Raw genomic sequence first — 13786 nt, 5'->3', positions numbered from 1 at the left:
AGTGCTCAAAATAGTCTTACATAATACAATAATGGGCAGCTCAATGAGAATGTTGTGTAACAGCAAGTCATGGTTGGTTAAATATGGTCGGTGAACAATCCATGTGATTAAAATGAAAAGGGTCTATTGCTGACCTACGCCTTCACCTTTTTGTCCACATGCTGATAGATGTGTGAGAGAGCACACTTGAGTGCCATGAGAGCTGTGTGTACAACACATTGAGGTGCACTAAACTTCACATCACACTACACAAACGCCTGGATGGAAAAATGTATTGACAAGCTTTATTGAGTGCCACAGAAAAAAAGCTGCTGCCAACATAAGCTGAGTAACGCGTCTTTGCACAAGCGTTCCTAATGTCTAGATGTATCTGTACAAAAGCAAGCACCCCTATTTCCTATCAAGCATGAGTCTAATAGATTCCATTACTCACAGGACATAAAAAAACAGTATTAAGCAAGCCTACTTAAATTCTCAATTTTAGTGAAGGAAATCTTCACTATACACAACTTGGTTTCTCTTATCTCTGTAGGAACCCTTCGCACTGTTCTGCACAGCTGTGGAGAAAGAAAGCAAGGGACAGCGTTACTTTCCTGGATAACAGTTTGTGCAAAAGTCTTTTTCTGCGATCGACTGGAGACTCACCGAGAGAAGCCCAGACAGATTTCCCTGTGGCCGCCTCCAGCATGGGTTGTTTTCTGGCAATGCTGACTTTGATGGGAATGTCACCGATTGAAGTGGCATTCAGCTGAGACGGAAAGATGGAGGGGATGTATGGAGTGGCACAAAATGTAGAAAATGAGTACCTCTTGTTTCATGCGATGTTGACGGACACACGTCAAAACCAATCAGACTAGCATTAAGTCAAGCAACTAGGTGCATTTTCAATAATAGAATAAAGGAGATGGATGTGTCTGAAAAACTGAGGAGAGCAAAAAAAAGTGCTGATGTGTCACTGACCTCTGCAACGGCCTGGTCAGCTGACTCCATCTTCTCAAAGGTTATAAAGGCACAGCTGGAGAGATGGATGAAGTTTTCTTATCAATACACTGAATGAATAGGGAAGTGCAATGCATCTTGGTGACAACAAGAGCTCCTTACCGATCTAACCCTTAAAAAAAGCTTTCCTTAATTAAAAAATACATTTACAAAAGTGAAAGATTTTGAAACCGTGGTCTTTCACGCATGAACAGTGATGTTTTTTAAGTCTTGTTAGACTGACTTTGGAGCCAGCTGGAGCCAGACATACTTGCGTGGGGAGTCCATGGACAGGTCAATGATGGTGCCGTGTGGGGAAAAGGCTGAGCGCAGGCCCTCCTCCACCAGGCCTGTGCCATAGACGTACACCGTGTTGCCTTTCCGTGCGCCTCTCCGCTCAGGGTACGAGTCAGAGCCTGAACAAAACAGAAGTTAACTACATTTATTACAAAGGCGCATACTCACTCAAACACGCACACAGGTGTGATATACATGTTTGATTGTTCCTTAACATGCAACATTTGTTTTCCTCCAGCTTTGGAAATTTTTCTTTCTCCCGCTCTTTAACCCACTACTACAATAAGCACAAAGACAATTCATCAAATGTATACACACCATATAACACATGCACACGCACTCTCACGCACGTGAAATTAAAACCACACACATACAGTGGCTGATTTTGTGATGCATTCTGCAAAACCCATGCAACAACAAAGAATTGACAATTCTAACAATACAATTTTTGAGTTGCTAAAATTGTAAAGTAGTTTATGATCCAACAAGAATGTTGGCTAAGATTTATAAACAACATCTGAGAACACTCACGTCTGAATGGTCCATCCCTCTCCCGGTCTCTATCCCTCTCTCTGTCCCGATCGCGCTCTCTTTCGCGGTCTCTTTCACGATCATGGTCCCGCTCTCTACTCTTGTCTCTTTCACGGTCTCTTTCGCGCTCTCTTTCGCGCTCTCTGTCTCTGCCCCTCTCCCTCTCTCTGTCTCTCTCCCGATCCCTCTCTTTATCTCTATTTGGCTCCATTTCTCGTTTCTCGTCTCGTTTCTCGTCTCGTTTCTCGATTCGTTTCTCGTCTTGTTCACGATCACGTTCGGGTTCCCTGCTAGGCAAGGCCATCCCACCTCCTTCCTCATCGTCACGGATACGATCACCTGGGCCGACAAAACTGAGAAGGGGAAGAAGAATATAAAAATACTGATTAGAATTAAAATAATGGATGCAAATATTACATGCTTCAGCTTATGCAATGTGCACTTGCTGTTCAAAGGATTAGTGTCAAAACAACTTGAACTATTGAAGTACTTACCTCTCATAGAGAGATTTTCTGTGAGTCCTTTTGCTAGCCTGGAAGAGGAAAATGAATCGGCTGAGTGGGACCACAAAAAGGCTGTATGTTTTCTTTTTCTTTTTTACGAAAATGAACACAATCTCACTCCCAATGATGATGTACCCCAAAATGAGCAGACAGTGAATGCTTTAAGTAATGTTTTTGAGGGCTGAATTTCTTGCAATACTTTCATTATGAATATTGTTACTTCAGTTGATCAGTTAGAGGCATTTAAAACAATCATGATCAGTTTAGAGGACATTTCATGTCAGCATTAGTATCAATGTTTTGAATGGCTTGATATTGTGGCACCACTAATGATGCTCCTTGGGGACGCATCTTTACCCTTGGCATTGTAAAAACAGACAGGTACACAGTGTGTGTTCACGAAGTTCACTTTACAGTTTTTATGGTGGACACTGTCCCTAGTTTCTGTCTTAGAAACTCAAGTGGAACATTTACCTCAGAAGGCTCGTCATCAGCGGAGACGCTTCTTTGAAATGGCTGGAAGGCAGGTATCGGACCTTTCTCTGGGTCCTAAAACAAAAACCACATTTTACAAAATTGACCACTGACTCTAAACAAAGCTCACAGAATGGTAGCAGACCAGATCACTATTACTTTCATATAACCCCATGTTTATACTGCAGCTAACATGTAGAATGCAATCCTCTATCTCACCTTGAGTTTGCATTCCAATGTCCGTGAGCGCTTGAAACCAGAGTTCTTATTTTCTGATTTGATGGCACTAATGGCCCCAGACTTGATGAGCTTTTTTGCTTGCTCTGTAGCTGATGCCGAGTCCAACACAGGTTGGTCTGACAACGCTGAGGAAAGAAGACAACATTAGACAAACAGAAGTTCCTCTAGCAGCATTTCCACCTACTGAGAGTGGGTTAACACATACTTCTCTTCAGTCCTGCCTGATTGGTCTGATTAGTGGAGCTCTGTTTCTTCAAAGCCAAGAGGGCCTTTTTCTGAAAGGAAAAACATATAAAGAAGAAATTAAACATGGCCAAGGTTGAACACAAAGGATGGAACCAAAAAAATCAAATGTACTGTACACAAAGAAGTGTTCATGTCTCACCTTTTTTTTCAATTTGGCATACTTCTTTTGCAAAGCCTCTTCTTCCTCTGTTAAAGCACTTGGAAAGACGACCATCTTGATCACGCTCTTTAAACCTATAAAAGGATATCAGTAGTTTCACTATTTCAATTGAAGAGTTGAGTTGTTACATGTGAAACGCTGGTAGCACACCAACGTTAGGCATCTGATGTTTGCTAATCGAATGTCTGCTAACGTTAATCGAATGGAAGCAACTGAATGGATAGTCTGCATGGATTATATGACATCAAGGGTTACATTAAGGCAAAATAAATACAATCTATGTTTCAATATAATAACTGAAAAAAGTTTAGGTTTAAAACGTGTTAAAAAGCAAACCTTTCTGGTTTCAAGAAATTTCGATAATTCCCACTGACTCTCACATCAACACAGGCGCAGAAAAATGATGTCATAGCTGAGGGTGTGTTGGACAAGGCGACCGAAACATGAATAAATAATAAAATGAATAGCTCTACGCGTTTTAATTTTGAATAATACAAGCCAGATAGATAACTGAAAACACACCAAATACAATGTCGTAGTAGTATCTCACAATAAGATTTACTAACCTAAATAAAAATTTACGATTCACCAACTTCCGTCTGACGTACTTTACTTCCGACACACACTGAACCAGTTCGTATGAATCTTACTGTCTATGGTATGAACTTGTCTATGGTATGAACACTGCAACTTCGCTGACTTAGTTGTTTGAAAACAGCCTGGTGCCTCACGAGGATATATGGAGAGAATAGGTGGGCTATTTTATGTTCAATCTAAAGTTTCAATATACATTTCTTATCAGAATGACAATGTCAGGAGTGTCATCCCTGTAAGCATTATCTTTTTAGCTAGCCTGCCTGGTAGCCATTGGCTATCAGAAATGTAACATTTGTTTAACTTGAGCCAGTCTTAGCTGTAAACATGCCCGTGTGCCGACATTTAGAGAAAGTGCTAATGCTATTTTTTTTAATAGCTTGGAGCAAGGTGGCAGTACGAAATGAAAACATCATAATGGAAAATGACATCCAGCAAATCACAACACTAAGTGCAACTCTGGCATCTCCTCTGCACTCTTTTCTAAATGAATGTATGGTCTGCTTACCAACAATTTTTCTTCAGAGTTGCCCCCACTGGGCCCTGCAGACCTGCCTCTTTCTTTGCTAGAGGTGGGATGCTCTGGGAAATTTGAACTCCTCACACGCCCTCTCCCCTCTCACCAGCCTCTACATCCACTGACCACAGTAAGCTGTTCATTTACTGCAAACTGTAACCCAAAGTATCTTGCTCTTATTTCTGTACTCCTCCATATAATACTTTACTGCAAACTATAACCCAAAGTATCTTGCTCTCATGTCTGTACTTCTCCATATACTACTTACTTCTCATCTGTTCAACGTTTGCAATGACTCTTGCAAGAGAGCAAACTGTGATTTATGATAATTAATGAAATCTAACATCTTGCTGTGTCACCTGTGCCCCACCCCACAGCTGCCCCATGGACTGCCTCCGTTCAGTGTGGACTTACAGGCAGAGGTGGAGAAGCGTTTCCTGAGTGACCCAGCATGGTTACCCATCCATGACACAGATGCTGCTTTCCAGAAGTTTCTCAAGTGCGTGTATATGTTTTTTTGACACAGTACATATGGATATGTTGATGGTATACTTGTGTAATAATACTGTAATATATTGTCAACACCCTGTCTCTCTGTCACACGCGTCAATCTCCTGGATGATATCAGACTGACCAAGAGAGGGAAGCATTTGGACTCTCTTCTCCAATGTCCCCCTACCCCACTGCACTCTGGTCTGTCCGTGGTGAGAGATCCAACCACAGGAATGCTGCTGGACTTCACAGAGGTACACATTCTTTTCCACAGTAGAAAATACAGTTTCAAACTCATTGGTGAGAATAACTCTGAATTAATGTGTGCAAGATGTAAATTATTAGGCATGAACTTTGTTGAGAGAAAAACATTTTAGATTTAGTACAATCGCTGATTCAAAATAAGGAGCTGAAAAGACATTTTCAGCGCTCTAACTACAACTTCTCATTATTTGATTGGAGAAGAAAATGTAAGTTCTGTGTCTTGCCGTCATTACATTTCTGTGTGTTTATCTGAGGATTTTGCTGCTTATACAGGTGCCATTGGAGAACACAGGTCTGTGTGCCAAGAACTCTCTCTCCCTGCAAAGGGCCCCAGGACCACCCTCAGAGAGCCTGCGAGGGAGCAACACCAACTACCCCTTCATGCCGGGTAGGACTGCAGCACCTCCACACATACTTTCTCTCTCCCCTTTGCCATTGTGTCTGCCTGCTGTTTGTAAACATGACCCCCATTCTCTCCCTTTTTATTGTTCATTCCTCCAACAACCCTCCTTCCCATAGCTGGCATGGAGGAACTGACTCTGGAACAGATAAACAAGAAGTCGGAGCTGGAAGAGAATATTGACTTTGAGAACGGTGGGCCACTGCTCTCTTCAGTTGGAATAATCTGGCATCTACTTCAAATAGATTGTCTTTGGTTTTTGGGTTACCTCTCATGTTTCTTTCAAATGCTTATCTGCATTAGGACGGTTCAGCTCAGAAAAGTGAGGGTTCTCTTACAGCGTCTTCGCCTGAATGACCTTGTTTAGCACATACCTCTTTTCAGTCCTGCCTGATTTTAAAGACCTTGTTTAGCACATACCTCTCTTCAGTCCTGCCTGATTTTAAAGACCTTGTCTCCTCTTCAGATTTGCTAATTATGCCTCCTGGACTGAAAACGGGAATGGACTTCAGTGCTAAAGGTATTAGCTCATCGCTACTTTATCCACACGGCTCCCCCACACCCCTGAAACTGAGTTGTACACTCTGACACTTTGATGTCCCTGCTGTATCCACAGAGGCCAAAACAACAACAAAAGGGGAAGTGAACCTGATGACCCTCTTATCGACTTTTGATGACATCATGGATGATGCTCCCGATGGAGAGGAGAAAGAGGGAAAACCAGCAACTGTTGAGACACCAAAACTTCCCCGAACAAATAGTCTGGAAGACCTCGGAATTAAGGAGGTATCACTGGGGAAAACTATCCATGCTTATTACCTGGTACACACTGAGTGAAGTGTGAGGTATAACTCTTGCATAGCCATTGGGTAGTAAGACTGAATCCTTATGTCAGTGTTCTTTTATTGGTTCTTGTTTCTCAGGGTCCTGTGTCCTCTTCTCCTCCTCCTGCCACGGCTGCCGGGAAGAAAGAGGTCAAGGGTGAAGAGGAAGACACAAAGAAGTGGGCCGTACCTGTGGATATCACCTCACCGTGCGAGGACTTCTACAAACGGATCCCTGATCCGGCTTTCAAGGTACCAATCCTGAATCATAGAATTGGTCCCAGAGGCACAGTACATAGTTACACTGGAGTTATATATCAAGATCCTGATGTTGTTGATGTGTTATTTGCCTTTCATAGATTATGTTTAAAGAGGAAGTGCATCCTAAAATGTGTTTTTTTTTTTTTAGCTGTAAACTAATTTATATGACTGAACTGTGGTGAAACACATCAATGGTGGTGTTTTTCAAAATTGGCATTTTATGGGTCAAAAATGGCTCAACACTTCACCTACTATTTCAAATCATCCTGAACGTTGCAAGGCCAACACTGATGTGTCTCCAGCCATCTGGTATATATCCACCTCCCCCGGCCCACGCCGTGAGTCTCATTTTATTTGCTGGTGGAGACTCCTCATTCAGTTTACAGCTCCACTCCAACCCCCCCCCCCTCTCAGCCCTGTGCCAACTTTTTAGCATCTTTCAAAATGAGGCAGTGGGTGGAGTCAGGCACAAAGCTCGGGTGAACTTACACTTCAAATAAAAAAATAAGGGATCATTTCTAGACAACACTTATTCGCACAACTATACATGTCAAATCAGCTGACCTTGACAACTGACACCCATTTTCAGTATCTCAGCCCATCTCTATGTGTTTACCAGTGTCCCTCCGACGTCCTTGCTTTTCTTCCATAACATAACCCGTTAACCAGACTTTAACATGACAGTCTGCCATCGTTCTGACCATGTTCCCTGCTGAGCAAAGTACATGTATCATTTAGCATATGTCATCAACAGAATAGCTTTGATTCCCTATAATCCACAAATAAAACAACATGTTGGATGTTGGTGGTATGCATTTCTGCTTTTTTTTTTCCAATGTATTCCGTATACTGAACAGGCTCTCTCTGCCTCTCCCCTCTCTTGATCCTGCAGTGGCCGTTTGAACTGGACCTGTTTCAGAAGCAGGCTGTGCTCAAACTGGAGGCCCATGACTCTGTGTTTGTTGCAGCACACACCTCAGCTGGCAAGACTGTGGTGGCAGAGTACGCTATTGCACTCTCCCAGAAACACATGACTAGGTAAGCATGTATGCATGTATGTGTGTGTTTACAGTTCTGTGTAGATGTACTGTATGCATGTATGTGTGTGTTTACAGTTCTGTGTAGATGTACTGTATGCATGTATGTGTGTGTTTACAGTTCTGTGTAGATGTATGCATGTCTCTGAGCATGTGTATTTCATGTGCCTGCACACCTACATGTGTATAGGGACATTTGTGTGTGTGTGTGTGTGTGTGTGTGTGTGTGTGTGTGTGTGTGTGTGTGTGTGTGTGTGTGTGTGTGTGTGTGTGTGTGTGTGTGTGTGTGTGTGTGTGTGTGTGTGTGTGTGTGTGTGTGTGTATGCACAGTATGCAGTTTATTACACTGCAAAAAGTCTCAGTTTATTTGTATTATTTTGACTTTCCTCTCCTTTCCACAGGACAATTTACACCTCCCCCATCAAGGCACTGTCCAATCAGAAGTTCAGGGACTTCAAGACCACATTTGGAGATGTGGGACTGCTGACAGGAGATGTGCAGATCAACCCCGAGGCCTCCTGCCTCATCATGACCACGGAGATCCTCAGGTCAGTAAAGCAGCAGCTGCTAGGATCGAGGCTTAGGATGTCTTATCTCCCCTGCCCTAGTGTCACATCACGTCACGCCACAGCAGGCATCCATCGATGGGGTTGAGCAGTCAAGTCATCTAGCAACCAAGGGTTTACCCCCTCCCGGCTACATATTGGAAGAGTCCTTAAGCAAGACAATGTGTGATGGAGCAGTTTGCTCTGTCATGGGCTTAGCTGCATAAAGATCTGTAGTAAATACAACGTTTTAAAGGTTCAGAGGCTCAAAATGAGGCAAAGTCAGTGGCAGTGGAGTGAGTGGACACAGTTAGGCACTCTTCCTTCGGATAAAGTCCATTTGAACGTGGAGCGTTCAGTATTACCAGGAATTGTCACAATGATTGAAAGAGAACAGAAATGTGGCACATTAACTTCAGAAATCTTCTGACCCATAGTTCCATTTGGTTTATGCTGTGTGGTTTATGCTGTGTGGTGTATGCGTTGTTGTTTATGCTGTGTGGTGTATACTGTGTGGTGTATGCGTTGTTGTTTATGTTGTGTGGTGTATGCGTTGTTGTTTATGCTGTGTGGTGTATGCGTTGTTGTTTATGCTGTGTGGTGTATGCGTTGTTGTTTATGCTGTGTGGTGTATGCGTTGTTGTTTATGCTGTGTGGTGTATGCGTTGTTGTTTATGCTGTGTGGTGTATGCGTTGTGGTTTATGCTGTGTGGTGTATGCGTTGTTGTTTATGCTGTGTGGTGTATACTGTGTGGTGTATGCGTTGTTGTTTATGTTGTGTGGTGTATGCGTTGTTGTTTATGCTGTGTGGTGTATGCGTTGTGGTTTATGCTGTGTGTTGTATGCGTTGTTGTTTATGCTGTGTGTTGTATGCGTTGTTGTTTATGCTGTGTGGTGTATGCGTTGTTGTTTATGCTGTGTGGTGTATGCGTTGTTGTTTATGCTGTGTGGTGTATTTGTTGTTGTCTCCCTCAGGTCCATGCTGTACAACGGCTCTGAAGTGATTCGGGACCTGGAGTGGGTGATCTTTGATGAAGTTCATTACATTAATGATGCTGAGGTAAAAACCTTCATCTAAAAAAATAAAGGAATCTAAACCAAAAGAATTTCAAGAAATAGAATACAAATGTATCAAAGCATTCGAGTTTATAACACATGCAACAGGATGTTATACATTTTAATGTCTGAGAAATCATTGTTCCTCCTCCTCCTCCTCCTCCTCATCTTCCTGTTCTGTCCTGTGCCTCTCCTCTGTTCTCTCCCTTAGAGAGGAGTGGTGTGGGAGGAAGTCTTGATCATGTTGCCCGAGCATGTTAGCATTATCCTGCTTAGTGCCACAGTGCCCAACGCATTGGAGTTCAGTGAGTGGATCGGGTACGTCACTGTAATGTGCTGTTCACTAGCCCAATGAGAGCAGATCTAAAAGTGAGTGGATCTGTAATGTGCTGTTCACTACCCCAATGAGAGCAGATCTAAAAGTGAGTGGATCGGGTACGTCACTGTAATGTGCTGTTCACTAGCCCAAGGAGAGCAGATCTAAAATGAGTGGATCGGGTACGTCACTGTAATGTGCTGTTCACTACCCCAAAGAGAGCAGATCTAAAAGTGTGTGGATCGGGTACGTCACTGTAATGTGCTGTTCACTACCCCAAAGAGAGCAGATCTAAAAGTGAGTGGATCGGGTACGTCACTGTAATGTGCTGTTCACTAGCCCAATGAGAGCAGATCTAAAAGTGAGTGGATCTGTAATGTGCTGTTCACTACCCCAATGAGAGCAGATCTAAAAGTGCCAGCAGCACAAAGAGCCCCCATCAAGCATTCTCAGAAATGTTCTGGACAGAGTCCCTTCATATGTAAAATCCTTAGAAGAGAGCATTAAAGCTTGTACATGTTATTAACTAATATGTAAACTTTTTATTCTGACTTATTCCTTCTACACATCAAAATCTCTCCGAATATTGAACTTGGATCACTTCCAAAATAAAGGCACCAAAGCATGAAAAAGAGAGACAACTAGTGCTGTACATTCAGAGGGGCATACAAGAACATTGGTCAAGTGGAGGTGCTGTAAAACTCAAGGTGGACAGCCAGATTAATAATAAAGCTACTGACATGATGTGGAGATCAATTTAACCAAGAGCCGACTAGCACTTTATACTAAACTGGACAATATATTTAATATATTTGCAACTGGAATGGCACTCAGTAGAGCGCAGACCTCCACCAAGGGCCAAATGCCATATCTCGCAACGTGAGCAAAACTGAAACTAAATTCGTGCAGCCATCCCGTGAGTCAGATCCGCTCGTACGGGTTTTTTCCTTGGCCCATGCCAGACCTTTCCACCAAGTTTCATGAAAATCGGGCCAGTAATGTTTGCGTAATACTGCTAAACGAACAGACAAACCAACCAACCAACAAACAAACAGACCTGGGTGAAAACAACCTGCTTGGTGGAGGTAAATAAGATGAGTTTGTTCTATTTACTCACTCATCATATCAAGGAACGCAAATGTAGTATAGATGCTATACAGTGTGCAGAAAATATGATGGTATTTCCTCAATCCTAAAGTACACTTTCCTGTGACTTTCCCTCCCTAGGCGCATGAAGAAGAGGCACATCTATGTCATCAGCACCCTGAAGCGGCCCGTTCCCCTGGAGCACTACCTCTACACAGGAAACAGCACCAAGACTCAGAAAGAGCTCTTCCTCTTGATAGATGCTGCTGGGAACTTCCTCACTAAAGGGTACACTTGTCTAAACCCTAACTAATATAGGTTAGAAATACATATACCAGGACCAATTGACTGTTTGATGGGTGACCATATTCTATATACAGTATTTATCAGCACGTAGTCACGTAGGATGCCATGTCGTTGAATCCTCCTGGTATAGACACAGAGTAAGTGACCCTGGTGTTCTCCTGACTCCTGAATTTGTGTTGAAGGTATTATGCAGCCGTGGATGCCAAAAAAGAGCGCACAAGCAAACATGCCCAGTCTTTCGGCACCAAGAACACATCTCAGAACACCACACCCAACCAGGTCACGCCATTCTCCATCCCCTGCTTCCTCATCCCTCCTGAACAGTAGAGTCAGAGTTTCATAGGAGTTTCAGAGCTGGCTTGAATCCCTGTGGCTTTTGATTTTACTTTATTTATTTCTATGAATGTAATTGTGGGTTTGTGTTTTAATTTAACTTGATGGTTAGAATTGAGGCAAAATCCTCACCCCAACTCCCAACTACATGACCTTAACTCACCTTATTTTGAGAGTGATAGTTACTGTTCACTCATTCTCCAGTCTTTGATCTCCTCCATGTCCTTCTCTCTCACAGGACAAGTCCGTGTGGCTTACACTGCTCAACTTCCTTTCCCAGCGGCAGCAGACTCCGGTCGTGGCCTTCACATTCTCACGGACGCGCTGTGATGAAAACGCCCGCTCTCTGGGCACGCTGGACCTGACCAGTGCCACTGAGAAGAGTGAGATCCACTCGTTCTTCCAGAAGAGCCTGAGTCGTCTGAGGGGAGGCGACCGCCAGCTGCCACAGGTATGAAGCGGTGGGGTGGGAGAAGGACCATGTTTTTTTTCTCTCTATTTTTCTGACCCAAATCCACTACTTTCAAATGTTTGCTAAAATAAGGTATTCAAATGAAAATAGAATTGTCTGCTGACGGATAAGTCTTGAAATGGACCAGGAATGTTAATAATGGAGGTTTAAGGTCTCCTTTTGTTTGAGTTTGGAATGTGTTTAAGTGTAGTCTCAAATGTGTGTTGCCCTGTTAGATCCTGCTGATGAGGGACCTGCTGAAGAAGGGCATCGGTGTGCACCACAGTGGCATCCTGCCAATCCTCAAGGAGGTCATCGAGATGCTCTTCTCACGGGGACTCGTAAAGGTGCGCCATTGGTTCATCTCTTCTCCTCATGTTTACTGATTTATAATGTCTGTTGTATCTAATCAAAACACACACACACACACACACACCACACACACCACACACACACACACCACACACACACACACACACACCACACACCACACACACACACACACCACACACCACACACCCACACACACCACACACCACACACCACCCACACACACACACACACACACACACACACACACACCACACAAACACACACACACACACACAAACACACACACACACACACACACACACACACACACCACACAAACACACACACACACACACAAACACCACACACACCACACACACACACACACACATACACAGGTTCTGTTTGCTACAGAGACCTTCGCCATGGGTGTGAACATGCCAGCCAGGACCGTGGTGTTTGACTCCATCCGCAAACATGACGGCACCGGTTTTAGGAATCTGCTGCCTGGTAAGAGACTTACACACACACATCACTCTCTTCAAAACCCTGTGGTTTGGACCTCTGTGGTGAGAGCATATAAGTGATGAACAGAGCCAAAGATGCTTCTAGAAACACATAGGTAGTTAAATAAACAGAAATGTGGGGGTTGGCTGTCTGTGTCTATGGGGCTGCTCAACTCCTAGCTGTTGTGGTACCACATCAGCTGCATCACTTCATGTTTTTGTTGACATTATGAAATTAAACACTTGAAATCAAATGATTCATAAACACGTATTAGTCACCCTTTGAAATGCTAAAAGTGGCTTTTGGTAGACGGGAGATGTGCTAGTTATGGGAATGGCAAGGTGTGTACTGAAGGGCCAGGTGTTTGCCCAATGATGAATGATGTGTGATGTGTGTCGAGTGTGTCTGTCACGGAGCCATGTTTGTTTCCAGCTGTCTCAGATTCGCGCGCACACAAAGGCCCAGTGAGACAGACAAAACAGGGCCTTTGATGGCTTTCTGATGCAATCAAGGATCCATGTAATTAGGTTTCCTGTCTGTCATTGTGTGTTAGTGAGTTTTGTGTTCGTGTGTGCCCTCACTCCGAACCACTGCATATTCCTCTGAATCTGAACTATTGAATTTGTGTGCATTTGTGTATGAGTGTGTGTTCACATGGATGCAGACACCCTTTTTACCCATTTGTCTTTGTTTGTGTGTGTGTGTGTGTGTGTGTGTGTGTGTGTCAACGCGTACCCCTGTACCCTCTGTGTGCTGTTTTTGAGTGTGTTAACTGTGGTCTGTCTCTGACTGCAGGTGAGTATATTCAGATGGCGGGTCGTGCAGGCAGGAGAGGTCTGGACGCCACAGGCACCGTCATCATCCTGTGTAAGACTGGTGTCCACGACATGGGAGACCTGCACGTCATGATGCTGGTGAGTCCACAGCAGCACCCCTAGTGTTCAGTCATACTCACTGTTTCATGATGCTAGTGTTCAGTCATACTCACTGTTTCATGATGCTAGTGTTCAGTCATACTCACACCACCGCTAGTGTTCAGTCATACTCACTGTTTCA

General features: G+C 43.6%; 2 protein-coding genes across 2 annotated transcripts in view; one reads left to right on the top strand and one right to left on the bottom strand.

The window, feature by feature from the left end:
- Positions 1–270: 270 nt before the first annotated feature.
- Positions 271–3863, bottom strand: nelfe (negative elongation factor complex member E). The gene is made up of 11 exons (XM_031586138.2): positions 3766–3863; positions 3409–3503; positions 3229–3298; positions 3003–3148; positions 2784–2858; positions 2301–2338; positions 1807–2159; positions 1250–1394; positions 961–1015; positions 646–748; positions 271–557 (listed from the first exon to the last, which is right to left on the bottom strand). The coding sequence occupies exons 2-11, from the start codon at positions 3481–3483 to the stop codon at positions 481–483; spliced, it is 1137 nt and encodes a 378-aa protein (XP_031441998.1). The 5' UTR covers positions 3484–3503; positions 3766–3863; the 3' UTR covers positions 271–480.
- A 172-nt stretch (positions 3864–4035) lies between these two features.
- skiv2l (SKI2 homolog, superkiller viralicidic activity 2-like) overlaps positions 4036–13786 on the top strand; it is a 21921-nt gene continuing 12170 nt past the window's right edge. The window contains exons 1-19 of the mRNA XM_012836099.3: positions 4036–4181; positions 4549–4670; positions 4918–5039; positions 5169–5286; positions 5570–5684; positions 5816–5890; positions 6163–6216; positions 6313–6482; positions 6620–6772; positions 7674–7819; positions 8220–8366; positions 9339–9423; positions 9631–9737; positions 10963–11109; positions 11310–11406; positions 11699–11911; positions 12148–12258; positions 12622–12733; positions 13526–13644. Coding sequence (XP_012691553.2) covers positions 4169–4181; positions 4549–4670; positions 4918–5039; positions 5169–5286; positions 5570–5684; positions 5816–5890; positions 6163–6216; positions 6313–6482; positions 6620–6772; positions 7674–7819; positions 8220–8366; positions 9339–9423; positions 9631–9737; positions 10963–11109; positions 11310–11406; positions 11699–11911; positions 12148–12258; positions 12622–12733; positions 13526–13644 — 2226 coding nt within the window. The 5' untranslated portion in view covers positions 4036–4168. The remainder of the gene's footprint in view (positions 4182–4548; positions 4671–4917; positions 5040–5168; positions 5287–5569; positions 5685–5815; positions 5891–6162; positions 6217–6312; positions 6483–6619; positions 6773–7673; positions 7820–8219; positions 8367–9338; positions 9424–9630; positions 9738–10962; positions 11110–11309; positions 11407–11698; positions 11912–12147; positions 12259–12621; positions 12734–13525; positions 13645–13786) is intronic.

The sequence above is a fragment of the Clupea harengus genome, chromosome 19 (genome assembly GCF_900700415.2).
Source record: "Clupea harengus chromosome 19, Ch_v2.0.2, whole genome shotgun sequence".
Taxonomy (NCBI): Eukaryota; Metazoa; Chordata; class Actinopteri; order Clupeiformes; family Clupeidae; genus Clupea; species Clupea harengus.
Note: the sequence above shows the minus strand (reverse complement) of the source record. Positions and strands in the feature narration are given on the sequence as shown.

Bases quoted from the DNA above. Each gene is read 5' to 3' on its own strand.
- nelfe (XM_031586138.2), bottom strand. From the start codon at position 3,483: ATGGTCGTCTTTCCAAGTGCTTTAACAGAGGAAGAAGAGGCTTTGCAA. The intron at 2,339-2,783 runs GTAAATGTTCCA...TTCCTCTTCCAG, and splicing joins CTGATGACGAGCCTTCTGAG to GCTAGCAAAAGGACTCACAG. The intron at 749-960 runs GTCAGTGACACA...TTTCCGTCTCAG, and splicing joins CTGACCAGGCCGTTGCAGAG to CTGAATGCCACTTCAATCGG.